This window comes from Heloderma suspectum, chromosome 2 (assembly GCF_057233095.1).
Source record: "Heloderma suspectum isolate Gila_16-S chromosome 2, 16-S_ref, whole genome shotgun sequence".
Taxonomy (NCBI): domain Eukaryota; kingdom Metazoa; phylum Chordata; class Lepidosauria; order Squamata; family Helodermatidae; genus Heloderma; species Heloderma suspectum.
Genome location: NC_139459.1, coordinates 363,877,260 through 363,903,635, shown reverse-complemented (window position 1 = coordinate 363,903,635; position 26,376 = coordinate 363,877,260). Strand labels below are relative to the sequence as shown.

General features: G+C 46.3%; 3 protein-coding genes across 15 annotated transcripts in view; 1 reads left to right on the top strand and 2 right to left on the bottom strand.

The window, feature by feature from the left end:
- Positions 1-9: 9 nt before the first annotated feature.
- LOC146355730 (uncharacterized) lies at positions 10-10,342 on the bottom strand. The gene is made up of 5 exons (XM_084830828.1): positions 10,014-10,342; positions 8,350-8,412; positions 5,767-6,468; positions 3,796-3,898; positions 10-2,793 (listed from the first exon to the last, which is right to left on the bottom strand). Exons 3-5 carry the CDS (start codon positions 6,445-6,447, stop codon positions 1,625-1,627), a joined length of 1,953 nt encoding a protein of 650 aa, XP_084686954.1. The 5' UTR covers positions 6,448-6,468; positions 8,350-8,412; positions 10,014-10,342; the 3' UTR covers positions 10-1,624.
- The window catches only part of LOC146355727 (uncharacterized), a 75,363-nt gene continuing 59,151 nt past the window's right edge, over positions 10,165-26,376 (top strand). For 8 of the 13 annotated variants that reach the window (XR_014787216.1, XR_014787215.1, XR_014787213.1 and 5 more), the window contains exons 1-2: positions 10,165-10,258; positions 25,009-25,065. Coding sequence is in view for 8 of the 13 variants with exons in the window: in XM_084831080.1 (XP_084687206.1) it covers positions 25,041-25,065 (25 nt within the window). In the remaining 5 variants the exon portion in view is untranslated. The remainder of the gene's footprint in view (positions 10,259-25,008; positions 25,066-26,376) is intronic. The other 5 variants (XR_014787214.1, XR_014787212.1, XM_084831075.1 and 2 more) reach the window with 1 other exon arrangement.
- On the bottom strand, positions 16,070-19,302 carry LOC146355729 (uncharacterized). The gene is made up of 5 exons (XM_084835251.1): positions 18,811-19,302; positions 18,233-18,338; positions 16,691-17,474; positions 16,485-16,606; positions 16,070-16,128 (listed from the first exon to the last, which is right to left on the bottom strand). The coding sequence occupies exons 1-5, from the start codon at positions 19,300-19,302 to the stop codon at positions 16,070-16,072; spliced, it is 1,563 nt and encodes a 520-aa protein (XP_084691377.1).

The window sequence follows — 26,376 nt, the reverse complement described above, 5'->3', positions numbered from 1 at the left end:
CAAGTTTATCAGATTCAATATTTATTTGTTCAGTGCCTTTTCTCTCTCTCTCTCTCTCTTTTTAATTTTTACAACAGCAAATCAGATTTCAAAACTTGATAAACTGCTCCAGGGGAAAAAAGGAGGGTTGGAAAAGTTACAAGGGCTAGCCAATCCATGCTGTGCACATGTGGCTTCTTTTGGAAACTAGATAGAGCAGTTTCTCATGAATGCAATCCTGCTGGGAAGATAGTATTAGTCTCCTCTCCACAGCGGCCCATCTCGATTGATGTATGTCTGTAGATACCATGATAATGAGTTATGCTGGGTGCTAACTACCACCGAAGGTTCAACTCTAAGGGATGTATTTCAAGAGTCTGTTCACAATGTGCCTTTTAAAATAATGAATAATGTGTGATCTCCTCCTGACCGTTTTTACACAGAGAAAATTGCAACCAAGTCTGTGCTCCCCCCCTCCCCCCATATCCCAGCTTCTCTCACTAAACAAAGCAGGACTGCAAAAAGTGCAGGCCTCAGGCAATCCCCCCCCCCGCCCGCCCGCCCGCCCCCACAAGCCCCCAACATCTGCTTTCGACAAAAAGAAGAAAAAGAAGGGGAAATGCTCTACGAATAGGCTCTATGGTTCCTGCCACTGAAGGAGGAAAAGAAGAAGTGAGGAAACTCCAGATGCTGAGGACTTTGTTTTTAATGTAGGCCCATTGCATTTCAGAAGATCCTTCCTCAGGGCCACATTTGCTACAATAATTCACCAATACAAGGGACACTCCAGCAACTCCTATATATTGGGGAATCATTGTAGAAATTGTGCCCCTAGGGAAAGATCTTCCAAAATGCATTGGGCCTATATTTAAAAAACACACACAAAACTTCAGCATCTGGAGTTTCCTCCCTTCTCTTTTCCTGTTTGTGGTGCCATCCCATTTTTGTCATTGTTTTTGTTTATTTGCTCCTGCTATAGAAGCCTAATTCCTAGAGTGTCCTACGAAGCAGTGCTCAAAGGTTCCTGCCTGCTTCGGAGGACACTCCAGGGGTGCTTTAGGAACAAGGCTTCTATGGCAGGGACCATACAGGCTGTTCCCAGAGCATTTTTTTCTCCTTTTTGGGGGTGGCAGTGGAGGGAAGGGAAGGGTTAAAGCTGTGAGAGGGTAGGTGTGTGTGTCTGTGTGTGAGTGAGTGAGTGAGTGAGAGGAACCAATTCTGTGTGTGAGTGTGTGAGGGGGAGAAGTGAATGGATGTGAGTGGGGTAGTTTGTGTGTGTGAGGGGGAGCATAAGGGCCCCTGGCCCCTGACAGATTACCTCCAAGGGATTGCAGCACAAGTTGCCCACCCTAGTCTTAAACTGAAGGTTTTAAAATATTAGAATGTATATAAGACAAACACAGTGAGTGAGTGGTGTGTGTGTGTGTATGAGAGAGAGGGGGGACGAGAGGGGGAGGGAGTCACCCCAGCAGGCACTCCTTGGGGCCAAAAAGGTTGTGTAACCCTGGACTCATGTTTAACAGGGCTTTTCAGTCATAGCATTTCCTACAGCTTGAGCATCCTCAGACTTTCACTCTGGTTTGCATTTCCTGATATTTACAAAGGCCAGAAGAACTGGAGCATCTTCTCACTGTCATTAAGCATTCTATGGCTTTTCTAGCACATGGGTGTATTCCCTTATGTTCGATAAGCACCAGTCTAGACCTGCAACACTTCCCACAGTCTTGACATTTTTCTCTCGTGCGTGGATCGACTCGTGCCTAAGAAAATGTATTCTCTGCGTAAAGCTTTTCCTACAGTCCATGCATTCATAGGGCTTCTCTCCTGTATGAGTTCTTGTGTGTGTAATGAGATTTCCTTTGCGGCTGAATCTTTTTCCGCACTCTGAGCACTCATATGGTTTTTCACCAGTGTGGGTTCTTTTGTGTGTAATAAGGTTTGCTTTACGACTGAAGCATTTCCCACACTCAGAGCAGTCGTATGGCTTCTCTCCGGTGTGGGTTCTCTTGTGCCTAAACAGGTCTACTTTAAAAATAAAGCCTCTGCCACACTCAGAGCACTCGTACCGCTTCTCTTTCGTGTGGGTTCTCTTGTGTGTGATAAGGGTCGGTTTGCGACTGAAACGTTTCCCGCACTCGGAGCATTCGTGTGGCTTTTCTCCTGTGTGGGTCCTCTCATGCGTCATGAGGTTTGGCTTACGGCTGAAGCATTTCCCGCATTCAGAACATTCGTATGGCTTCTCCCCTGTGTGGATTCTCTGGTGCCGAAAAAGGTCTGCTTTGTAAATGAAGCCTTTCCCGCACTCGGAGCATTCGTGCACCTTCTCTCCAGTGTGTCGAAAAAGGTGCGATTTGCGACTGAAGCTTTTCCCGCACTCGGAGCATTCGTAAGGCGCACGTGTCATCTCACAGATGCTCAGTAGGTGTGCTCTCCTACTGGAGATTTTCCCCCGGTGCGGGCACTGGTATGGTTTTCCTCCTGTTACCATTTTCCGATTCTTAGTGAGGTCACCGCCCTGATGGGGGTTATGCCTAGCGACAAGGCCCCTATTTTCTCCCTGACGCATGCCAATTTCCCGTGGCAAACTTCGTTCATCTAAGCCTTCATCACCCTCTACAAAATGCAAGGCTGCCTCCCCTGGGTGGTTTTCCTGGTTACTTTCTGGCCCCTCTTGACTTCCAAGCATCTCTTCCATCTCAGAACCCTGGAAAAAATCCCCTTCGGCTCTTTCCACTGGCATGCCATTGACATGCACTTGCTTAGGTATTTGTAACTCAAGTATCTCTTCCTCATTCTGCTGCATTTGCTCATCACCTGTTGGAACAGAGAATGTTGGCATGAATAAAACCCCCTAGAGGAGAGGCAAAGCCTCTAAACAGGGAACCATACAAACTCACAATCAGCAGAAGAAGGCAATACGGATGAGCTGTGAGAGGTTAAAAACGTAAGAAGAGCCCTGCTGGATCAGGCCAAGGGCTTACCTAGTCCAGCATCCTGTTTCCTACAGTGGCCAACTAGATGCCTCTAGGGAAGCCCACAAGCAGGACATGAGTACAACAGCGCCCTCTTGCTCGTGTTCCCCAGAAACTGGTATTCAGAGGCAGTGAAGGCTGGTGGCTCTGATGTCCCTGGGATGGTGAGTCCGTTCCAGGTTTCAGTCAGAACCAGTCAGAACTCTGTAGGAGCGATCCAAGGTGCTGAACCCTATCCCCCAAATAGACACAGTAAGCTCCACTGTTCAGAGCTTACAGCCATCATGACTAGCCTTCATCGATAGCCTTCTCCTCCATGAATTTATCTAATCCCCTTTTAAAGCCATCCAAGTTGGTGGCCATCACTACATGTTGTGGCTTCAAATGCCATCGCTTAACCATGGGTTGTGCAAAGTTCTTTGTTTTATCCGTCCTGAATCTCCCACCCTTGGGATGATCCCAGGTTCTAGTATTATGAGACAGGAAGAAAAACATCTCCCTGTCCACTTTCTCCACACCATACATAATTTTTATACACCTATATTATGTCTCCCTTTACTCGCTTTTTTCCTAAGTTAAAAATCCCCAAATGTTGTTAAGCTTTTCTCATAAGGGAGTTGCTGCAGCCCCTCGATCATTTGGGTTGCCCTTTTCTGCACTTTGAACAACTCTACAATATCCTTTTTGAGGTGTGGTGGCCAGACTTGTACAGAGTACTCCATGTGTGGCCGCAGTCACACCACAGATTTGTATAAGAGCATTATAAGCCATTTAGAAATTTCAGGTAATAGTGCCAGCCCATGTCAGAAGCACCCTAGAAAGCTGACCACATCCTGATCCTTACCCAGCAAGCTAACCTTCTGCTTGGCATCCATGGAGACCTGTATCTTCATGATATCAAACAGGTCCTCCTCTAACTTGGGGGAATTAGCAGACCCATCTTCCACCTGTAGTTGAAACAGATATGCAGATAACACTAGCCATATTCAGGCATTCTACTTCTGTGAACAATTGCCATGCAAGGGAGGAGAACAAGAATAAGCACGCTAATTCCACCTTCCCTTGCCGCCGGTCCCCTCACCCTCCACAACTTGGAGAGAACTTCTGAAGCAGGGAACCTTTTCTACCCTTGTAGGTTCCTCATGTGATGGCAGAACCCTGATTGTCCCTCCTCTCCTCTAACAAATAAAAGAACAACAATTAAAAGAAAATAAAAGCAGCGGATGAAGCAATAGAGCTGCATGGTTTAAAAAAAAAAAACCCCCGAGGAAAATAAGCAGCAAAAAGGCACTCTAAAAGGTCTCAGACATTGTTAAAAGTATGGGAGGTCAGAACAGATTACAGCCAGCATTTAAAAGATATTAAAGGTGACACCAGTGCCATGTTTTGGGGGCGCACGCGGAGAATTCCACTATGTGAGTGCCACCACAAAAAAGTCCCTCTCTCTGGTGGTTGGTCATCCACCTAAACTATGAAGTGGGGACACTTGGAAGAGATCTCAACCAGTGAGACTACAGGGAGCTCAATATAAGAGTACAAGAGAGCCAGTGTGGTGTCATGGTTATAGTATTGGACTGGGACTTGGGAAATCCGGGTTCTAGTCCCCACTCAGCCATGAGCCAGCCATTGGGTGACTGTGGGCCAGTCACTGACTCTCAGTCTAACCTGCCTCACAGGGTTGTTGTGAGGATAAAAATGGAAAGGAGGATCATGTAAGCTGCCTTGGGTTCCTTGGAGGAAAAAAGGCAGGATATAAAGATATAATAATAATAAATAAAATACATAAAACAATGGAGGCAGGTAGCTCCTATTTCAGTGGTGTGGTGACTCTGCTCTGGGTTTTAGTCAGAACCAGTCAGAACTCTGAAGGAGCTATCCAAGTGCTTCCATATGTTGGATAGCTCCTTTAGAGTTCTGACTGGTTTTGACTGAAACCAAGAGTGGATTTACCACCCCACTGACATAGGAGCCACCAGCCTCCACTGAAATAAAACCAATGAGCCAGCTCGTGTGGGAAAAGAGTTTTGTGGAGGTTGAATACTCTGAGTATCAGCCATGTAAGTACCAGCTAAATATCAGCCTCTGAGTATTCTCCACTTTTGTCTCAACCCACTGTATACAGTGGTACCCCACAGCAGGACTTTGAGGTAGATGTCCGGGTCTCCACTCAGCAAGAGTGGCTACAGAGCACTAGATTTGGCCCCTTTAGCACACCATATTGCCAAGACCGCCATTTTGTGGGTGTTAAAAACTAAAAAAAAATGCCACGAGTTGCCTGCCCCGTTCTGTATGCGTGTTCCCAGGGGGCCTACGGTTCTGCCTTTCCACACTGAGGAAAACAGAACGCAGCCATTTTCTCGGTACCCCATTTGCACATCCTTGCACACTCGAGGAATTTGATCTTTGCGAATTCCAATGCAAACTGACCCAACCTGCACTAATCTGCAGCTTGGATTGTAATCAGCTTTCAGATTTTGCACAGGGCTGAATTTCATGTTGCATTTCTTGGCTCCCCCCGCCACCCCCCAAATGTACCAAAACACACTTTAAAATGCTAAAATTTGAGGATAAAAATACATTTAGAAGTGTGTACACTGAGGGAAAAATATGTTTTAAAATACACATTTTGTGATAAAATACATCCAAAATATACATTTCAATCCGTATTTCAACATGAATGTTAATGCGGATTTTAAACACACACACACACAGGTTGGCGCAGAAATGGGGTGAAGAGACTTATGAACCCATGGAGACATGAACCAGAAAGAGTTAGATCCATCCATACTTGCATGACACGTTGAACCGCTCTCACCTTTTGTTCTGGCCTTCCAGCCTCTTTCTGCCTCAGGAAATCCTCTGCCTGAGCCACCACTTGGGCGCAAGTCTCCGGGGCGTGTTCTCTGACCCAACTCTGCATTTCCTTGGGCAAGATGGCCAGGAACTGCTCCAGAATCACCAGCTCCAGGATCTGCTCCTTGGTGAGTCTCTCGGGCATCAGCCATTGGCGGCAGAGTTCCTGGAGCCGGCTGAAGGCCTCTTGGGGCCCCTCGGCCTCCTGGTAGCAGAACTGCCTGAAGCGTGTGCGGCACATCTCTGCGCTGGCTGGGTCCTCATCCAGGTGCTCTTCCTTCACTGTTACAGAAGGAGCCAAGTGTTCATAGGCCTCCCCAACCAGTCCTGAGGGAATCTGAGTGAGGCACTCTCCTGTAGGCCACTGTGTGATGTTAGCTTCTCCCTCAAAGGGAGCGGGAAATTTCTTAGTTTCACCTACTAACTGGGGCTGAAGGAGAGGTTGGTTTCTCCAAGCTGACTGCAGGGTCTGGGCGGTCTTCAGGAACTCCTGCCGTCGGGCTTCCCAAAACTGTAGTAGCCCCTCATCTGGTTCCCGCTTGACTTGTTCTGTCAGGAACTCCCTTGTGGTCCCTGCGTGGCCTCTCCCTCCAGACTCCAGTCTCTCACCTGGTTGACATTCTGCCAGGCCTTGCTCTTCCATTTTTATTTCTGGCTGTGGCTCCTATATCAAACATAACATTCATTTTTACTATGGGCAAAGCCATGCAGATTTGGACCATGCTCCCTTGAAAAACATCAGCATGGATTGTTGCTAGGGGTTTTTAATTACTTTTTTCCCATTTTTTAAAAAACCTATTTAAAATAGCAAGCTGTACAGAAGAAGATGAGGGGTGAAGCAGGGCAATTCCACCAGCCCTGCTGATCAGGACAAATAAAAGGAAGAATTTTTTTCACACAGCGCAGAGCTAAACTATGGAATTCACTTTCACAAGATATAATGATGGCCACCACTTTGGATGGCTTTAAAATGGAGAATAGACAGATTCATGGAGGTTAAGGCCATCAATGGCTACTAGTTCTGATGGCTCTGTGCTAACTCTAGTATCAGATGATCTGATCCAGAATGGCTCTTTTTATGTTCTTATGTTCTTAAAGGCTACTTATTTTTCCTCTTCCCTGCCCATCCTTTTTTCCTTGTGTGTCGTGTCTTTTTAGACTGTAAGCCAACAGGCAGGGACCATCTTGTTTAACTGATTAACGGAGACTTTTTGGCTGAGGAACAGGACTTAAAAATACTTTAAATAAACAAACAAATAAATAAAATATCTTTAGGCACCCTTTTAGGGCAAAGCTACTCCCTTTCTGTGGAACTCCTTGCCTTTAGAGGTCAGGCTGGCACCAACATTGTGTTGTTTTCAATGCCTGCTGAAGACATATTTTTTTAAGAAGCCTGCCTTCATTGACCAGCCACGATTTTTATTGATATTCTGTTTTTCAAAAAAACTTTTAATATGGTATTTTATTCTTTTTATCTTTTATTGTTCACTGCTCTAGAATCTGTTTAGAAGAGGAGCGGTATATAAATGCTGTAAATAAATAACTAAACTAAATAAATAAATAAATAAGGATTACATTAAGCAACTAGAAAATACAATATTGTATTTGTGGGGGAGGGATTTAAAAGAGCAGCCTGGAACAAATTTACAGGCCAGCAACATACCAAAGGGGAGCAGTCCTACGGCCCCTAGACAGTGTCTGGGGGGCCATAGGATTTTTCAAATTCCCGGATCAGAGGTTGGAGAGAGCACTCCGACTTCGGAGCCAGGAATCTGTGCTCCCCACCCCTCCCCCTTGTCAAGAGAACCACGCCAGCTGTCTCTCCGAGGTTGCAAAACTGACCTTGGAGAGGAGGTACAGGGGACATTTCTGTTGCTGGGGAGGAGACTGGAGAGGCTGGCTTATGAAGCATCCCCAGGCCTCCCCAGCCTCCTTCCCTCCCCCTCCGCAGTGCCCCAGCTAAAAAGGCAAAAAACACCATCTAGCCAAAATGCAGGGTGGGAGGCGCAGCGGAGGCAACGATCGCCACACCTCCCACTCTGCACTGGATACCCATAAGCCACCAAGTTCAGAGCCTTACAGGCATCGAGGCTGCAACTGATAGCATTGAGCCCTTATTAGATTAACTAAGAACGCAAACCTATGCATGTTTAGATGGAAAAAAGTCCTACAACTAGCTGGGGTATGCTGGGAATTGTAGGACTGTTTTCTGTCTAAACATGCATAGGATTGCGCCTTAAAGGTATTTATTTAAAAAATGTATATGCCTCCTTTCACAGCAAACCCCTTCCAAGGCAACTTTCATTAAAACCATAGCATCCAATACATCATGGTGTTAATGTAATATCAATCTAAAATGAAAACCTGAAGTTAAAACAGCAGCAACTGAAATAATACAGAGTACCACATATCAAAATGCAGTTTGAAATTCAAAAAAGTTTTCAATGTCCATTTAAAAGCCAGTAGAAGAGGGGCCATACATACCTCCTCCTGAGCAGAGACGCCTAGGATAGCACTGTACAGCTGTAAACCTGTTCACACTTACCTGGGACTACATCCCATTGAACACAGAGTGCCTCACTTATGCATAAAAGTGCCCAGAATTGTGCTATAAAGGAAAACAGAGAAAAACATTAACAAATGAGAAAAGTAAAAGAAAACGTGAACAGAGAAAACAAAGGAGGGGAGACCAGCCCCCCTGCACCACCAATCCTGAATCCATTCCAAAACACTAGGGACACAATCCTATGCATGTTTAGACAGAAAAAAAGTCCTACAATTCCCAGCATTCCCCAGCCAGCATGGCCGGCTGGGGAATACTGGGAGTTATAGGACATTTTTCCTGTCTAAACATGCATAGGATTGTGCCCTAAATAAAGCAGGACCAGAGTGAAGTCTTTGTATATATGGGAAAATGCTTCATATCAAACAGTTCAATGGCCATTTATTCCATATTTAACTTCTCCTCCTTCAATTCTTATCTTTCTGAGCATAGCTTATTTTCCCAGTTCCTTCTTTTGATTCATTTTCACATCCCCCTGACTCTGCTCCTGGTCTGGCTGGAATAAGTTGTATTTGGGATCCTGGCAAGACCAGCTGCACAGACACCTCCTGATTGGGGGGGGGGGGTCTTTGCAATTCTGCTTCCTCCCTCCTGTTCCTTTTTGTTTTTTCTGTTTTGTTTCCCCATGTAGCTTTGGGGATTGGGACCATAACTTAGCAGCAGGCCACGAGCTTTGCAGTTCACCCCTTGGCAGTGTGCACTGCTGGAGGCTTATCTGGCGATGAGGGGGGAAAGGCACCTGTTCAGAGGCACTGTCACTTTTTATTGGTTGTAAAAAATGTATGAATTCTTCTCGTGGCCTGTGTTTTATACAGGATTTCCCAGTTATATGGGAAACCATGCTCCTAACACTCTAGCACAGCCTTCTCCAACCTGGTGTCCTCCAGATGTTTTGGACTACAATTCCCAGTATTCCTGACCACTGGCCATGCTAACTAGGGCCAATGGGAGTTGAAATCCACAACATTTGGAGGGCACCAGGTTGGGAGAAGACGGCTCTAGCATCTCTCCAGAGTTGTTGTTTTACAGGATCTTGAAGTCAGGAAAGACCTTCTGCTTGAATAGTTGGCTAGGAGGACCTAGAATCTGACTCAGGATATGTTAAAAAGATGATATGATTGAGGTGGGTTGAGATGACTTCTTTCCTCCTCCCTCCCACTTCCTTTCCCTTTTGTGTCATGTCTTTTAGCATGCAATCCTATGCATGTTTAGACACGAAAAACGTCCTACAACTCCCAGCATGCCCAAGCCAGCATGAGACATGCTGGGAGTTGTACGACTTTTTTCTATCTAAGCATGCATAGGATTGCACTGTTAGATTGCAAATGTGAGGACAGGGGGTGCCTCATTATTAATCTTTGTACACCACTCTGAGAGCCTTTATTTGGCTGAAGAGTGGGGTAAAACTGTTATACATAAATAAATGAACAAGAAAGACATAAAACACATGCTTTGCATGCAGAAGGTTCCCAGATTCTAGTCTCCAGAAGCAGGGCTGGGAAAGGACTTTGCTGGACTAAATGGTCTGACTCAATATAAGGTTGCTTCTGATTTTCCCTCCCTATTGATCTCCTTTCCCAGCCACCCAGATCTCCCTCTTGGCTTGCCTCTCCCAAAGGCTGGCTCTACAAGGCCTCCCTGGATACCTGCAATCCAAATGCTCAACTTCAGACCAACAACCCAAGGGCTCTTTCCACCCAGCCATAAGAAAGAAGGGGGGAAAAGGAGGGAAGTCACCGCAACCCAACTCTCCTGCTGGCCTCTCTAGCCAACAGAGCTCTGTCGGTTTAACTCCTCGAGGCCCACATAGAAAAACAAGATGGAGCAAACTCAGCCAGGCAACGTGAGATGATCGTGTTTTGTTGCCAGCAAAGTGTCGGAGAAACCCTGGGTAAGATGCTCTCAGTAGGCCCCATTCCCTGGGTATAACAACACTCTCCCTCTCCTCGCCACTCTGGCTGCTGCGTATTTGCTTGCTTCGGTGTGGGCGTGGCTCTGTGTGTGGGGAAATATAAGGCTTTTGCAAGTTTGCAATAGTTTGGAGGAGAAGGCTGTCAATGGCTACTAGTCCAGGTGGTTCTGTGCTACCTCCAGGATCAGAGGCAGTATTCCTATGTACACCAGTTGCTGGGGAACATGGGTGTGAGGGTGCTGTTGCACTCATGTCCTGCTTGTGGGTTTCCCGTGGGCAGCTGGTTGGCCACTGCATGAACAGAACACTGGCCTAGATGGACCTTTGCTCCGATCCAGCAGGCCTCTTCTTAGGTTTTTAAGCTGGCCATGAACAGCACTGATTGGCTACTGCCCAGTAACATCACCAAGACTTCACTCACCGTGGCCACCCCAAGCCTCCATTTTGCAATTAGGGTGGCCACATACAAAAGGAAACGACTAATTCTGCATCTTCAGTAAGGGTATGATCTCATGCATGTTTGTTGTTTATTCAGTCAGTCACTTCCGACTCTTTGTGACTTCATGGACCAGCCCACGCCAGAGCTTCCTGTCGGCCATCGCCACCCCCAGCTCCCCCAAGGTCGAGTCCGTCACCTCCAGAATATCATCCATCCATCTTGCCCTTGGTCGGCCCCTCTTCCCTTTGCCTTCCACTTTCCCTAGCATCAGCATCTTCTCCAGGGTATCCTGTCTTCGCATGATGTGGCCAAAGTACTTCAGTTTTGCCTTTAATATCCTTCCCTCAAGTGAGCAGTCTGGCTTTATTTCCTGGAGTATGGACTGGTTTGATCTTCTTGCAGTCCAAGGCACTCTCAGAATTTTCCTCCAGCACCACAGTTCAAAAGCATCTATCTTCCCTCGCTCAGCCTTCCTTACGGTCCAGCTCTTGCAGCCATAGGTTACTATGGGGAATACCATTGCTTTAACTATGCGGACCTTTGTTGTCAGTGTGATGTCTCTGCTCTTCATTATTTTATCAAGATTTGTCATTGCTCTCCTCCCAAGAAGTAAATGTCTTCTGATTTCCTGGCTGCAGTCAGCGTCTGCAGTACAAAAGTCCTACAACTCCCAACATTCCCAGCCACCTGCCTGGGGAATGGTGGGAGTTGTAGAACTTTTTTCTGTCTGAACATGCATAGGATTGTGCCCTATGTCGTGTAGAAAAGGGCATTTCAGCAGGTGAAATTCCCTCTCCTACAGAATTATTAAAGGTGTAGGAACACTACCTTCTTTTGCATCTGGCCACCTTTTTGCATTATGTATGTACTTTCTGTCATGCCTTTCTACCCCCACCCCCCAAAAATGGCTCTCAAGGCAGGTAACAATAAAACCAGATTAATAAAATTCTAATTAAAACATGGCATTTAAACATATATTTTATTTATCCATTCATTCCATTTCTATACTGCCCAATAGCCAAGGTTCTCTGTGTAATTCACAAACAATAAACAAGAAATAAACAGCTCCAACCAATTTAAAAACCACTTCAGCAACAAACCTGATTATATCACAAAAGCCTGCCTGAATAAAAATGTCTTTGCCTGCTGGTGGAAGGACAATAGGGAGAGAACCAACGGAACCTCCCTCAATAGGGAGTTCCAGAACCTGGGAGTGGCAAATCTTAAAAGATGTTTCTTCTTTTAAAAAATAATAATGAAGTAAGGGAAGATGGATCAATAAATGAATGTACATGTGGCGCTTTTAAAATGGGGGGGCACTGTCAAGCCAAAGCATGGGGTGAGCAAGACTGATAGCGACTGACCCTGCAGGTAATTCAGGCTTGGCTCCAGGACCTGGGGTCCCCCGGCCGGGTGCTATCCTGGGCCCCCTCCTATCCATGCACCTGCGTGTGTGTTTCTCCCAGCAGCCGCAGTTGCAGCCACTGTCTTCCTTTTCCCCAAACTTAATGCTCTGGAAGTTATGGTTTCCCCACATTGTGGGGTGTGTCTGTGTGCTTTTTAAAAAAGAAAGCACACATATTTTTATGACAGCTGCCAGGGCATTTACCCACAGTGCACTGGAACTGGAACTCTGGGGAAAATAAAGATGATTGCTGAGGAGACCAGAGCATGGGTTCAGGCAGCAGGACACCCCCTGCAGGCATCACCAAAGTTGTGGGCCCCAGAATTTGCCTGACCATGCTGTGTTGTGGTGCTGGGCCTGGGTTGAATCATTGGTAGACATGTCTGTCATGGAAATAGCCAAGCTAAAAGGAAGGCCAAACTCAAATTATGGCAGAAGAACCTGTGGTGACTTCTCTTTAACTATTATGCCTGTAGTAGTAATAACAATAATAATAAGGATGTGTGTCAGCCTGCCTGCCTATCAGCACCACAGCGCCAAGACTATGAAACTTAGGTACCTGACACATGGCATGCATAGTAAGGGGATCCTAGGGGTGTGCACCTCTGAGTTATTTTGTTTTTAAAATGCGTTAATTTTAATGTGTCTCTGTGTTTGAAGCCTGCAGTATTATCTTCAGTCACTAGGTGGCTGACTTTCCTAACCAGCACATAACTTTGATTGATACAGTTTGAAGCCAGGGGAGATTAGTAGGCTTAGAGGCAGAATTATGCACCAACGCCAACCAGCACATAACTTTGTAATTGATACAGTTTGAAGCCAGGGGAGATTAGTAGGTTTAGAGGCAGAATTATGCACCCCTGTGCTGTAGGGCAACCTGCCCTCAGGGGAATGGAGTAGATAGACCCTTTCCTCAGGAGGCTATAGGGGGGTACCATGGCAGTGGATGTGCCTAGTGGTGCAAGTGGGCATGCTTTCACTCAGACGGAGCAGGCATAATGTGTCCAACTCGAATTGGACGCCATATCAAACAAAGGGCTCTTCCAACCCACATGAAGTTGGGTCCATTTGCTACTTAGAAATAATTGTGGTAGCTACCCCATTTTGCAGTCTCAAGCAGGAGTTGTATTGATCCGCTGGTGTGCTGTGATGACAGGCCTGGACTCTTCTGATGACAACCCAAAACTAGAACCACATAACAAGGGATGGCAATTCAACATCACGCTCTGCTTCCAACCTTCTTAGGAGAACCGCAATGTTGGCTGCAGATTTTGGGGAGACCTAGGGCAAGATGCCCCAAATGCGCCCACCTCATTGCCACTGTCACCGCTGGCCATCCCCTGGCCAAAACCCCATGTGCCTCATCTGCATCACTGTCAAGAAGGAGGAGGTGAGACACGTGAAGACCACTGCTCCTCTTTGTTCTTGTCGCTGCCTGCACACCTGGAGACAGCAAGGGAACAACAAGGAGGCAGGGAGAACAGCAAGGAAGAAAGGGGAGAACAGGGGGTGGCTGTGGGGGTTAGCAGCAGGCCCTCTGCTAGGGTATGGATGCCAGCAGATGCCCAAGAATGCCGACTCCTGACACCAGCCCTGGGGGAGCTGAACAGCCACAGTCACAGACTGTGCTGAGGTAGACCAGCCTTCACCAACCTGGCACCCTTGAGTTGTAATCCGACACATAAGGAGGGCATTGGGTTGGGGAAAGCCACCTTGGATCCCCATCAATCCCCCGTGAAAACAAACCTTACAGCCACAGTCCTAAACACATTTACTACAACAGGGATGGGCAGCAGCCAGTGAGTTTTACTATAATATAGCAAGCAGCCATTATACACTGTAAAGCTCTATGTACATTTATATACAAGCTGAACCAATTCCATCCCAGGTGTTCCTTAAAAGAACTATTATTTTACTTTAAGAATTAGTGTCTCAGCCTTCTTTCTCCATCCCTTTTTCCTTTTGTGTCATAAGAACATAAGAATTGCCCTGCTGGATCAGACCAAAGGTCCATCTAGTTCAGCATTCTGTTCACACGGTGGCCAACCAGCTGCCCACAGGAAACCCACAAGTAGGACATGAGTGCAACAGCACCCTCCCGTCCATGTTCCCCAGCAACTGGTGCATGGAAGCATAGTGCCTCTGATATTGGAGGTAGTGTATAGTCAACAAGATTAGTAGCTATTCATAGCCTTCTCCTCAAGGAATTTCTCTAACCCCCTTTTAAAGCCATCCAAATTGGTGGCCATCACCAAGTCTTGTGGTAGCAAATTCCATAGTTTAACTATGCACTGTGTGAAGAAGTCCTTCCTATTATCTGTCAAGTCTTTCAGCTTATATGCCTGTAGACAGGGAGGAACTGACTTGCTTTATTGATTGTATGTAGGTTGCTCTAAAAGGGGCTGCGGTGGCTTAGTGGTTAAGACGCTGAACTGCAGACTGGAAGGTCGGCAGGACAGCAGTTCGAGACCCAAGTGCTGCGTGATGGAGTGAGCTCCCGTCTTCAGTCCCAGCTTCTGCCAACCTAGCAGTTCGAAAGCAAGAAATTGCAAGTAGATAAATAGGTACCGCTTTGGTGGGAAAGGTAACAGCGTTCCGTGCACCTCGGTGTTCAGTCATGCCGGCCACATGACCATGGCACATGACCATGGAAGTGTCTTCGGACAGCGCTGGCTCTTCGGCTTAGAAATGGAGATGAGCACCACACCCTAGAGTCGGACACGACTGGTTGGGGACACCTTTACCTTTACTTTTTAGGTTGCTTGCTCTAGGAGCCTTTTCAGCTGAAGAGCGGGGTAGAAATCAGGGGTGTAAATCCTCAGGCCTGGGGGCCAAATCTGGCTTCCCATGCCCCCTTTCCTATGGCCCCACCCCCTTTTCCCAACCACGGATAGTTGGTGGTTTCCTGTTTTGCGGTGTGTTTGTTTTTGCAGTTTTCCCCCATTCTAAAAGTTTGAAATACCTCTCCTAAGGATTAATTACTGGCAGTAAGGGCTTTAAGCTAAAATATGCAGGTGCTTTGGCCCTGCCCCTCTTGCCTTCAGCCCCGCCCATCACTGGAATGTGCTCCCGGGAGCTTCTCCAAAATGGAACTCACCCCTTGGGCTGAAAGAGGTTCTGCACCCTGCTTTAAATAAATAGATGAATAATAAAACTGCCAAACTGTTTCTTTCAGTCTCCACCCAGCAGTGATGTGTTTTCCCCCCAGAACGTTCTGAATCAGAACATTTACCACTATCCTAGAAATGACTGAGAGCTGATTTAGCATGTTCGGCTCATATTTACTAAACAAAACTTCTTTTTTTAAGTGTGCCATTGTTAATTTTACATTATGCGGAAATGTCTGAAACTTCCCCCTGATAGTATTTGACCTGAAATATTTCATTAGGAAATAACAATCAAGAAAACACAATTAATTTGGTTTAAACGTTACATTCAAACAAATTCAAAGTTTTACTTGGCTATTTTTATGTTTTTACTACCTACAAATATTTTAAGATACGATAATTCAATAGAAAACACTTCCTAACATTGTTTATATTTTATTTTAAAAACAAAGGCACTAAAAATCATTCTATGATTCTATGAAAAACCATTAAAATACTTATTTTAGTATACCCCCCAAAAGCTATGTAATAATATTTATCATACATGCATGTTTCCTGGGGGTTGGTCACATTAATCCTATGGGCTCCATCGGACCCCTCCGTCCATCCTAAGCCTTCCCAGCAAGAGCTGTTCAGGGCGGGAGGAACGGCAGAGGCTTTTACAGCCTCCCTGCCCTCCTTTGCAATTTTTGCTAGACAGGCCTCTCAGCCCCTGCAGCTGCCTTATGCTGCCAGGCGTGGGACTGAGAGGCCTTTGAATCCAGCAGATCCTTGGCTTCTCCTCTCCCCTCCCCCTCCCGGCATTACTCCCTCAGTCCCTTTCTATCCTCTTCCTGAGTTCAGAGCTCAGTCTCAGGTGAGGAGCCAGTGTGCAGCTTTCCCCAGTGGCTGGGAGGAGCTGGGGAGGGAGGACAAGGGGGAGATTTACAATCAAATCTCCCCCTCTGAGGCCATAGCTTGGTCTCCAGCCTCAGAGGAGGAGACCCGCAGCATCCTATGGTGTACCAGGCGCTCTCTAGGGGCCATAGGATTGCTCCATTAAAGAGTCAATTACAACTCTGAAAATGTCCAATTTGACTGCCATGGTAGCCATGCCTTATGTTACCACTTAAAATTCTAAAACGATGCATTTCGAGAAACAAAATGTGTTCCGACTAAAGCATTGACTATCATCTGAGCACTCCGATCACTTTCCTCCCATGTGCCCTCTTTTATGCCATATAAGGTTAGACATAAAAACGAAGTTTTCCGTACATTTGGAGCATTTGTATGGTTTTGCTCCCATATGCAGCCTTTCGTGACCCTGGCGGCTGGATTTCCGCGCAAACCCCTTCCCACACTCAGAGCATTGGTATGGCTTCTCGCCCACGTGGGTTCTCCTGTGCCCAATGAGGGAGGCATTACAAACGAAGCTTCTCCCACACTCAAGGCATCCATGTGGTTTCACTCCAGTGTGAGACCTCTTGTGGATAACCCGGGTTGCGTTCTCACTGAAACCTTTGCCGCAGCACAAACATTTGTACGGTTTCTTCCCCGTGTGTACTCTTTGGTGTGCAAAAAGGTGAGAGCTACAGCTGAAGCATTTCCTGCACTTGGAGCATTCGTATGGCTTCTGTCCTGTGTGGGTTCTCCTGTGCATGATGAGGGAGCCTTTCCGGCCAAAGCTTTTGCCACATTTGATGCATTTGTATGGTTTCTCTCTGGTGTGGATTCTCTGGTGTACTGCAAGGTCGCCCTTCCGACCAAAGCATTTCCTGCACTCAGAGCATTCATACGGCTTCTTCCCAGTGTGGATTCTTCTGTGAACAGTGAGGGAGCACTTCCAACCAAAGCTTTTGCCACACTCAGAGCATTCATAGGGTTTCTCTCCTATGTGGGTGCCCACATGCAGAACAAGGTGAGCTCTGCTAATAGCGATTTTCCCACAATATGAGCATTTGTGCGGCTTCTCTGCCATTGGCATTCTTGGATTCTCAAGCAGATCAAAGATATGCCTGATCCCCCGTTGGATGGTGCTCTCATTTAAGCCTTTGTCACCTTCCTCACAGAAAGAGGCCTGTTTTGATGCCTTCCCTGGATGGTTGTCCAAATGTTTTTCTGTTCCCTGCTGAGAACCAGGCTTCTCTTCCTTGTCATGAAATTGGGACATATTCCTCATGACTTTTAATGTCTTCTTGAGTTCCACATGCTCAGGTCTTTCCAGTTCAAGGTGATCGTCCTGTTTTGCTGCCACTTGCTTATCACCTGCTGGAGAAAAGAGGTGGGAGGGTCTCAAGATTTGTTTGACTGGTTTTTGGTTTTTGTGTTTGTGTTTCACCCTCACTAGCCTATCACCTGCTTTAAAAAAAAAAGTCTCATGTTTTGTTGGAGGGAGTGGGATTTGGTTTTTTTGCTTTCTAGCACTGCTTTGGATTACCACTTTTTCAGAGTGCCATTAGTTGCTACCTTTTTCTTTTTGGTATAATTGTACATAGTTAGATTTTTAATTATTGTTCTGACATGTTTTGTTGATATTTTTGTTAACTGCCTCAGATGCTGACAGTGGGAGAAAGCAGTGTGTAATTTAAAAAAAATTAAGAACACTCTTTGCTTCTAGGTATTGCATGTATGCTTTTCCTCTATCATAATATCTTCAGCGTTCATGATGGCTAAAATTCAAACCTGAATTCCATACTCTGATATGTGCAGCATGGTGTAGGGGAGATCCAAGTTTAGATACCCACTTGGCCATGAAATTCCTTGGGTGACCTTGGGCCAGTCACTCTCTCTCAGCATTACAGGGTTGCTGTGGTGATAAAACAGACAGGGAGAACCATGCACTTTGTCATGACCAAAGTAGAAGAAAGGCAGGATATAAATCATATAAATAAATAAAAAGTCCAGTTGCAAGCAAGAAAGCAATGCATTTGGTTCTTAACATATGACCTTCCTCACATTAGCAGCTGGCCTGCTTTTATGCCAAAGTGGAAATGGGACATCTAATAATTCCAAAAAATCCTTACCAAGAAAATTGGCCTCCATCTCATCCTCCTGCTTGGCTTTCCTGGAGAGCTGAGTCTTCCCAGAGTCTGAGGGATCCTCCTCTGACTTTGGGGAAGATCCCAGTAGCTGCAAAGAAATGGAAATACAGTTAAAGACACAATGAGAACCTGGGGGACAGCTGCTGTAGCGTAGTGGCCAAGAGACTGAGCTATGAATCAGGAAGTTACCAGTTCAAATCTCGGCTCTGCCATGCACTCAGTAAGTGGCCTGAGGCAAGCTACTCTCTCTCATCTTCAGTCCTTCCCCCACCCAACCCACCCCATTTGCAGTATGGGGGATAATAAGACTGACTTAATTTCCACAGGTGTGGTAAGGAATACAACTAGATAATGTGCTTTGAATACAAATACAAATATTTGTATTTGTGAATACAAATACAAATATACAAATGTTGAATGTTACAGGAGGGACCTGCAACAAAATGTTACAGTGTAAAGTGCTGCTGTTCAGGATTCCGGCCAGCCAGCCATACCTTATTTCAGGATACTCCATTCCATACCCTCTCCCTTTCCCCTGTTTTTTGTTTCTGTCTCAATACCTCTTGGAGACCTTTGCTATCCTGGCATCCAAACTGCCTGGAGTGCTGTTGTCCCATCTTCATATTGACCCTCTCTTCCTCTTCCAGAGGCTCCTCCTTCACTTTTCCAGAAGAATCCAGCCTTTCATGGGCATTTTGGATTTCTCCAACGAGATCTGACAAGGTTTGGGTCACCTTCTCCCTGCTAGGTTTCTGGATGGCCCCAGCTTCTCCTGGGCAGGAGGCCTGAGGTTCTTTTGGATCCTCCCCGGACTGGGACTGAGGCAGCCGTGGGCTTGTCCATCCAGGCTGAGGGGCCTGCATGCTCTTCAGGAATTCCTGCCATTGGGCTTCCCAGCCCTGCTCTACTCCCTCCTCTGCTTCCAGCTTAATTTCTTCTGGCTCTGCCCCTGTCAGAAACTCCCTGAGGGTCCCAACTTGAACAACACGGGGGCCTCTTCTTCCTCCTGTCTCCAATCTCTCCTCTGCTTTGTTTCCTGCCAGGTCCTGCATTGCTGTTATTTCTGCTGCTCGGCTGGGAAGGAATTTAAATGCCAATAAGTGCAAAGTGATGCAAATCGGAACAAATATACCTTCCCTCAGTATTAAGATATAATTTTGGAATGTTTCCCTCAATGTATCAGCATGAAGAGCCAATGTGGTATAGCAGTTAGTGTTGAACTGGGGAGACCTGGGTTCTAGTCCTCACTTGGCCATGAAGCTCACTGGGTGACTTTAGGCCAGTCACTGACTCTCAGCCTAACCTACCTGACAGGGTTGTTGTGAAGATAAAATGGGCGGGAGGATCATGTATGCCCCTTTGGGCTCCTTGGAGGAAAAATACAGGATACAAATGTAGTTAATAAATTAGTAAATTGCCACCACCACTAAAGAGACAATCTGATACTTTGAGACTAGAATTAGATAGCTGGAAGGACCTCATCAGCTATATAGCTATAGCTGACTAGCTCCTGCAAATCAGTAAAAATACCTCTCCAAGCAGAATGACCATTGCTGAAAGCATCCCAAACAAACCCGTGTCCTGCATTGATGTATTGGAGGCAATCAGTGTGGTATTGATAGGGATTATATTATTACAAAAATGACTCTGAGTTAGGATTAGCAGAGAGACAGTAATAGGCTCAAGGTCACCCAGTGGACTTCATGGCTGAGTGGTGGATTTGAATCTAGGACTTCCTAGTCCAAGTCTAACACACTGCCCACCATGGTTTTGCCATTAAGGCCTCCAAGGAAGAGAAATCAAAACCAATGAGGGCAGGTTTTTCATAGCCATGCGGATCCAACAGGAAACTTGTTCTGTTTGACTTAAATAGTCTTGTTATTATTAGTCTTATTCTGAGCCTATTACTTTTTGTCTTATTCAGCTCAGATATTAGCTGATATGATCAGAACATCCATATTTGGAGAAATTTGGATTTTAAATGGAAGATGCAATGTGGGTTTTCCCACTGCTGTTCCCCTTTTTAAGACTATGGAACTCCCTGCCACAGTTTTTAATACAGTTCTCAAATTTGACCATACGTTTAGAGATTGCTGTCACAACTATAAAACCTATAATGGCTGCCAGCCTGGTTCCTATGGTGTAGGCATGGGTCTGACACCACCACTAGAGACAAGATGAACACAGCTAAGATTTACCAGATTTATTTACATAAAGGAATAAACTGTCACTATTTAAATCAGAGGTGGGTAACAGACTCAGCAGGGGGGAATCAGCTATTTCAGCCTCTATGGAACACTAAAAGGATCAAATTTAGTGTGAGAACAAACTAAATTTGACCCTTGAAGCACTCCATAGTGGTTTGCCTTCAACAGGTTCAGGGGGGGATGGCTCCGAGACCCCCCAAAGTTACCCACCCCTGATTTGAATAGCTTGAGATTGCTGAAATGTACTTAGATTAAGTATGTTTGGCTACCATTCTTAATATTCAAGTCTTCCACAGCTAATAAACACTCGGTAGCTTTTTCCTCAGGCCAGATTTCCCAAAACTCCTCCCCAGCCAATCCCTCACAACCAGGAACAGATGGTCAACAGCAGTCTTCCTCTGCCTCCAGCTCTTCCTGTTGCTTCTGGCTTTTAGGATGATGGAGCGAGCAATCCTATGGTCCCTGGGCAAGCATCCCAGGGACCATAGGATGGCTTGGAAAAACCCTTTTGAGGTTGGAGACAGTACTCTGACCTTGGAAGGGATGGTCAAAGATCTGCCCCCCTGCACAACCAGCACGGAAAGAACTGTGCTGGCTGTCTCTCCAAGGTCGAACAGTTGACCTCGGAGAGGGGGGAAAGGGGGTGTTCTGGTGGGAGGGGAGGAGACGGGAGAGGCCAGGACACTATTTATCCTGAGCCTCCTCCAGCCTCCTTCCCTCCCTCCAAAGCACCCTTGCTAGATGGGCTAGGAGATCAGAGGATGAGGAGGCAAGGATCACCTCCACTGCTCCTCCTGCCCTGCTGGCTTCAGCCCATCAGGGCATAGGAATTTCGGAAGCCTCCGAGTTCGGAGTCTTCCAAGAAGCTCAGTTTCAAGGATTCTTGCTGACATTCCCTTTGGTCAGACCTCTGACTGAACCTTGCAGCATGGCTTTCTGCCACCAGCCCCAGATTCTGTGCCTCCTTCACAGACGAGCTCCCTCACACTAGGCTTTCTCCTTCCCAGCTCTGAGCCTCTCCAGCCTCTAGTTCTGGTCTTCTAGTGCTCTCCTCTACCAACAACCATTCACTATCACCAATTGCCACCAACTGATTTTAAATCTCCTGGTCAAACCTCTGACCAATCATGTTCCTTAAGGAACTTCTAATCACATTTGTTGACTCACCCCTACCCCACCCAGGGCCAATCCAATCAAAGGTTGTTGTTGTTGTTCAGTCGTTCAGTCGTGTCCGACTCTTCGTGACCCCATGGACCATAGCACGCCAGGCCTTCCTGTCCTGCGCTCTCTCCCGGAGCGTGCTCAAGTTCATATTCATTGCATCCGTGATGCTATCTAGCCATCTCATCCTCTGCCGTCCCCTTCTCCTTTTGCCTTCAGTCTTTCCCAGCATCAGGGTCTTTTCCAGGGAGTTTTCTCTTCGCATTAGGTGGCCAAAATATTGGAGCTTCAGCTTCATTATCTGTCCTTCCAATGAGCACTCAGGGTTGATTTCCTTTAGGATGGACTGATTTGACCTCCTTGCAGTCCAGGGGACTCGTAAGAGTCTTCTCCAGCACCACAGTTCGAAAGCATCAATTCTTCGGCGCTCAGCCTTCCTTATAGTCCAGCTCTCACAGCCATACATTACTACTGGGAAAACCATAGTTTTGATTAGACGGACCTTTGTCGGCAAGGTGATGTCTCTGCTTCTTACTATGCTGTCTAGGTTGGCCATAGCTTTCCTCCCAAGGAGCAAGCGTCTTTTAATTTCATGGCTACAGTCACCGTCTGCGGTGATCTTGGAGCCCAAGAAAGTAAAATCTGTCACTGCTTCCATTTCTTCCCCTTCTATATGCCAGGAAGTGATGGGGCCAGATGCCATGATCTTCGTTTTTTTAATGTTGAGTTTCAACCCAGCTTTTGCACTCTCCTCTTTCACCCTCAACAAGAGGCTCTTTAGATCCTCTTCGCTTTCTGCCATCAGCCTCAAGCCTCTTTCCATAGCAACCGTAACCAAGACAACCACTACTGTCTCATGCCCAGTACACAAGTAGCAAACCTAGGCTTATGGCCTACACAGATACATTATGATTTCACTCAGAGCCCACACACAATATTTAAACGTAACACTATATAAACAAATGGATAAAAATGCAGTGTTTCTTCACATAGTCACACAGGCACAACTCTTCCTCCGGCAAGCACAAGAGCACTTGCAGAAAAGAAAGCTGACAACCTGGAAAATGTTCAGTATCTTCAGGCTCTGACTTGGATTCCTGCATTGAGCAGGGGGTTGGACTCGATGGCCTTGTAGGCCCCTTCCAACCCTACTATTCTATGGTTCTATGTTACATTTTTTAAAAAGGAGAAAACATTTGATTTCCATAAACTGAGGACAGTTACATTTAAGCAGCTAGTGTTGGGAAGCTCCTTGATCTCCACCCAGTTTGGACAGTTTGCCTGGCCTGTTCCTTGGAGGAGCTGAATGATAACACACCAGTACAATCCTACCCAAATGGATATATAAAAATATGAAAAGGGATCCGGATAGATGAAGCTGCTTTAAACTGAAAGACTTTGGGTCCATTTAGCCTGAGCATCGTCTCCTCGCACTGGAAATGAGTCTGCAACCATCAGGCAGCTTCCCAGTCCGCCCAGAGGAGATCCTTTTTAATCAGTGATGACAGGGATCAAACCTGGGAACTTCTTGCATGTAAAGCAGGCACCCTGTCTGCCACATGGACCTACACAGCTGCCTTATACGGAGTCAGAGCATCGGTCCACCCAGCCAAGCACGGGCCGCTCTCATCCGCAGCCACTCTCCATGGTCCCGGGCAGAAAGGGTGCTCTGCCATCACCTGTAACTGGAGGTCCTTTAAACTGGAGAGCCCAGACTTGAACCCGGGACCTTCTGCCTGCAAAGCATGGGCTCTCTCCAGACCACTGAGCTGCACCCCCAGATTTCACTGCGCATGGGAGGGAACCGGATGGACACAAACCTCCAGATGTGGAGGGGGAATCTGGGGTGCCTCTCACCCCTTGCAGCCTCCTCCCCCTCTCTTTGCAGCCCCCGCACCCTGCCTCTCTTGCAGGGTCTCCCCTTCTTCCAGTTGCATCCAGGTCTCCCCTCCCTCCTCGCTTTAACTCGCATAACACCCCCCTCCCGCCCCTTCTTGAAACCTTTCAGTTGCAGCTCCTGCTCCAAAACTGGGAAATCCACAACAGTCCTCCTCTGCACACCCCCTCCCCTTCCCAGGCAGGAAGGGGTCATAGCTCTTTTCAGGGCCTTTTCTTCAACTCTGATGTCATCTTGAGGAACCAAAACTCTGTCATTTTAACCCTTTTTAGACCATCCGCTTGCTCTCCATCAGGACTTCATTCTGATTAATTCCACGTTACTCTACAGTAGCAAAAGCAACTGCTTACAAACTCTCCCCGTGTGTGTGTGTGTGTGTGAGTGAGATGGACTTATAGATAAATAGATTGTTGTTGTTCAGTCGTGTCCAACCCTTCGTGACCCCATGGACCAGAGCACGCCAGGCCTTCCTGTCCTCCGCTCTCTCCCGGAGTGTGCTCAAGTTCATAGATAAATAGATAGCACTATATAAATTATAAATTTATATTTAAGATTTATATAATGCTATCTATTTGCATGAATAACTTGATTTGCTGATATTATCATGTTTGGTATTGTTGTTGTTGTTGTTGTTCAGTCGGTCCGACTCTTCGTGACCCCATGGACCATAGCACGCCAGGCCTTCCTGTCCTGCGCACTCTCCCGGAGTGTGCTCAGGTTCATATTCATTGCATCGGTGATGCTATCTAGCCATCTCATCCTGTGCCGTCCCCTTCTCCTTTTGCCTTCAGTCTTTCCCAGCATCAGGGTCTTTTCCAGAGAGTTTTCTCTTCGCATTAGGTGGCCAAAATATTTGAGCTTCAGCTTCAGTATCTGTCCTTCCAATGAGCACTCAGGGTTGATATCCTTTAGGATTGACTGATTTGACCTCCTTGCAGTCCAGGGGACTCGTGTTTGGTATATTAAACTATAAATTGGTAACAGGGTTCCGTGCACCTCGGTGTTCAGTCATGCCAGCCACATGACCATGGAAGCGTCTTCGGACAGCGCTGGCTCTTCGGCTTAGAAATGGAGATGAGCACCACACCCTAGAGTCAGACACGACTTGTTGGGGACACCTTTACCTTTTATATTAAATTTAAATGGACATTTTATTCAGACAATAATTGCAAATTTAGAATTTACTTTTGATTTTTTTTATTTTAATGATAATTTTATGAGCAACCAAGTTATACTTAATACATGTTACATTCCTGAAGTAACAAAGTGATATCCAATCTGTAAAGAGCACTAAAAAAACAAGTACTGTATATTTTTCAATTTTTCATCTCTGTGCATGGCATTTCCCAAACAACAGGTTTGACAGGCTCCTGCCCATAAGGGGCTTACAATCTAAAATCAGAGGCAAATGCAACAGAAGAGGATGGGGAGGAAAATGGAGGCCAGGGGAAAAGGGAAGAATATGTCACTCCTACATTCTGCTTCAATTGCAGGAGAGTCTACTTCAGAGTCATGGGACTAAGGGATGATGCCAAAGTCTTCATGGAAAGGTGAGTTTCGAGGGGCTTTGAAGGATGTAAGGAGTGGGGTGTCATGCAGATGTTCAGGGCAGCAGTTCCAGACATAGGGGGCAGCAAGGGAGAAAGGGGTGGAGTTTTTTCAAGGAGTTGGTCATGACTAAGGGATGTGTCAGAATGTAAGAATGGAAATGGGGAGCAAAATGGAGGGTTTTGAAGGTAAGTACAGGAAGCTTATGTGTACGTATATACATCTCTTGTCTGCCTGTCTCTTTGTATCTCTCTCTCAATATGTGTGTGTGTGCATGCGTGTGTGTGTGTGGGTGAAAGATAGAAAGACTAACAACAGAGTGTTCCAAAAATATATTTAAGCTAAACATTTCAGCTTCCACCCTCATCAGTACCTGTGCTGTTAAAGGGATATCTGGAGTGGCAGTTTCATATGCCTGGAGATGAAAGTTCCTTAGGAGAAAAAACAACAACAGAGGTTTGTTGGTATAATGCTTACAAATTGTCCTCCAGATTAAGGCCATTGGGACTAAGGGTTTTCAGTCTATAGATCCAGAAATTTTCCCTTTTGTCAAGCATGTCATTGTCTTTTGTTTGTTCTATTGGAAGCAACTGTAAATCCAAGAGACTATGTGAAGATGAGTTGAAATGTCTTGCACCAGGCTGCTCCAGTTTTTTGGTAAGAGAGAGAGAGCGAGCACGCTGCAAAAGCAGACCTGTCCCCCTGTTCCCACCTAAGGCTGATATAACCTAGGTGGTTTTTGACAGAAACAAAGGGGACAGACTGCAGTCTAAGTGAGATGGAGACAGAGAGCTGAATTTGGGTTCTGTAAGCAGACAGCATTTGGAGTGCCAGCTGCCTCTTTCTAGCCCGGGTCCAGCCACTCCATTTTCCACCCTCCCCTACCTTTCCTCCTCTGATCCATGACTCATGGGCCCAGCTTGGCTATTGGCCTCCAACCAACCCCAAATCCTGCTCTCTGAACAGAATGGATGTTGGCATCTGCAATGAACACCCAGGGAACAACAGCAAGCAAGCAGAGGAGTAGCATGGACTGGCAAGGCCATTTTAGCTGCTTTAAAAAATAAAAGCAATCCAGCAAGGAGGGAGCAGATTCTATGGCAGGCCTCTGGGGGAGCCATGTCACCCATGGGCACCATGTTGGAGCTCAAGAGATCGGCTGTAGGTACAGTGCATTTGGCTGCCTTGCTGGTGTGTTTAAGGCAAGGGTCCCCAATGTGGCACCCGCAGGCACCCGAATTTTATTTTTCCCCCATTTTTTAAATATACATACATGGATTTGTATGAAATGCATACAAATTTTCAGCAACAAA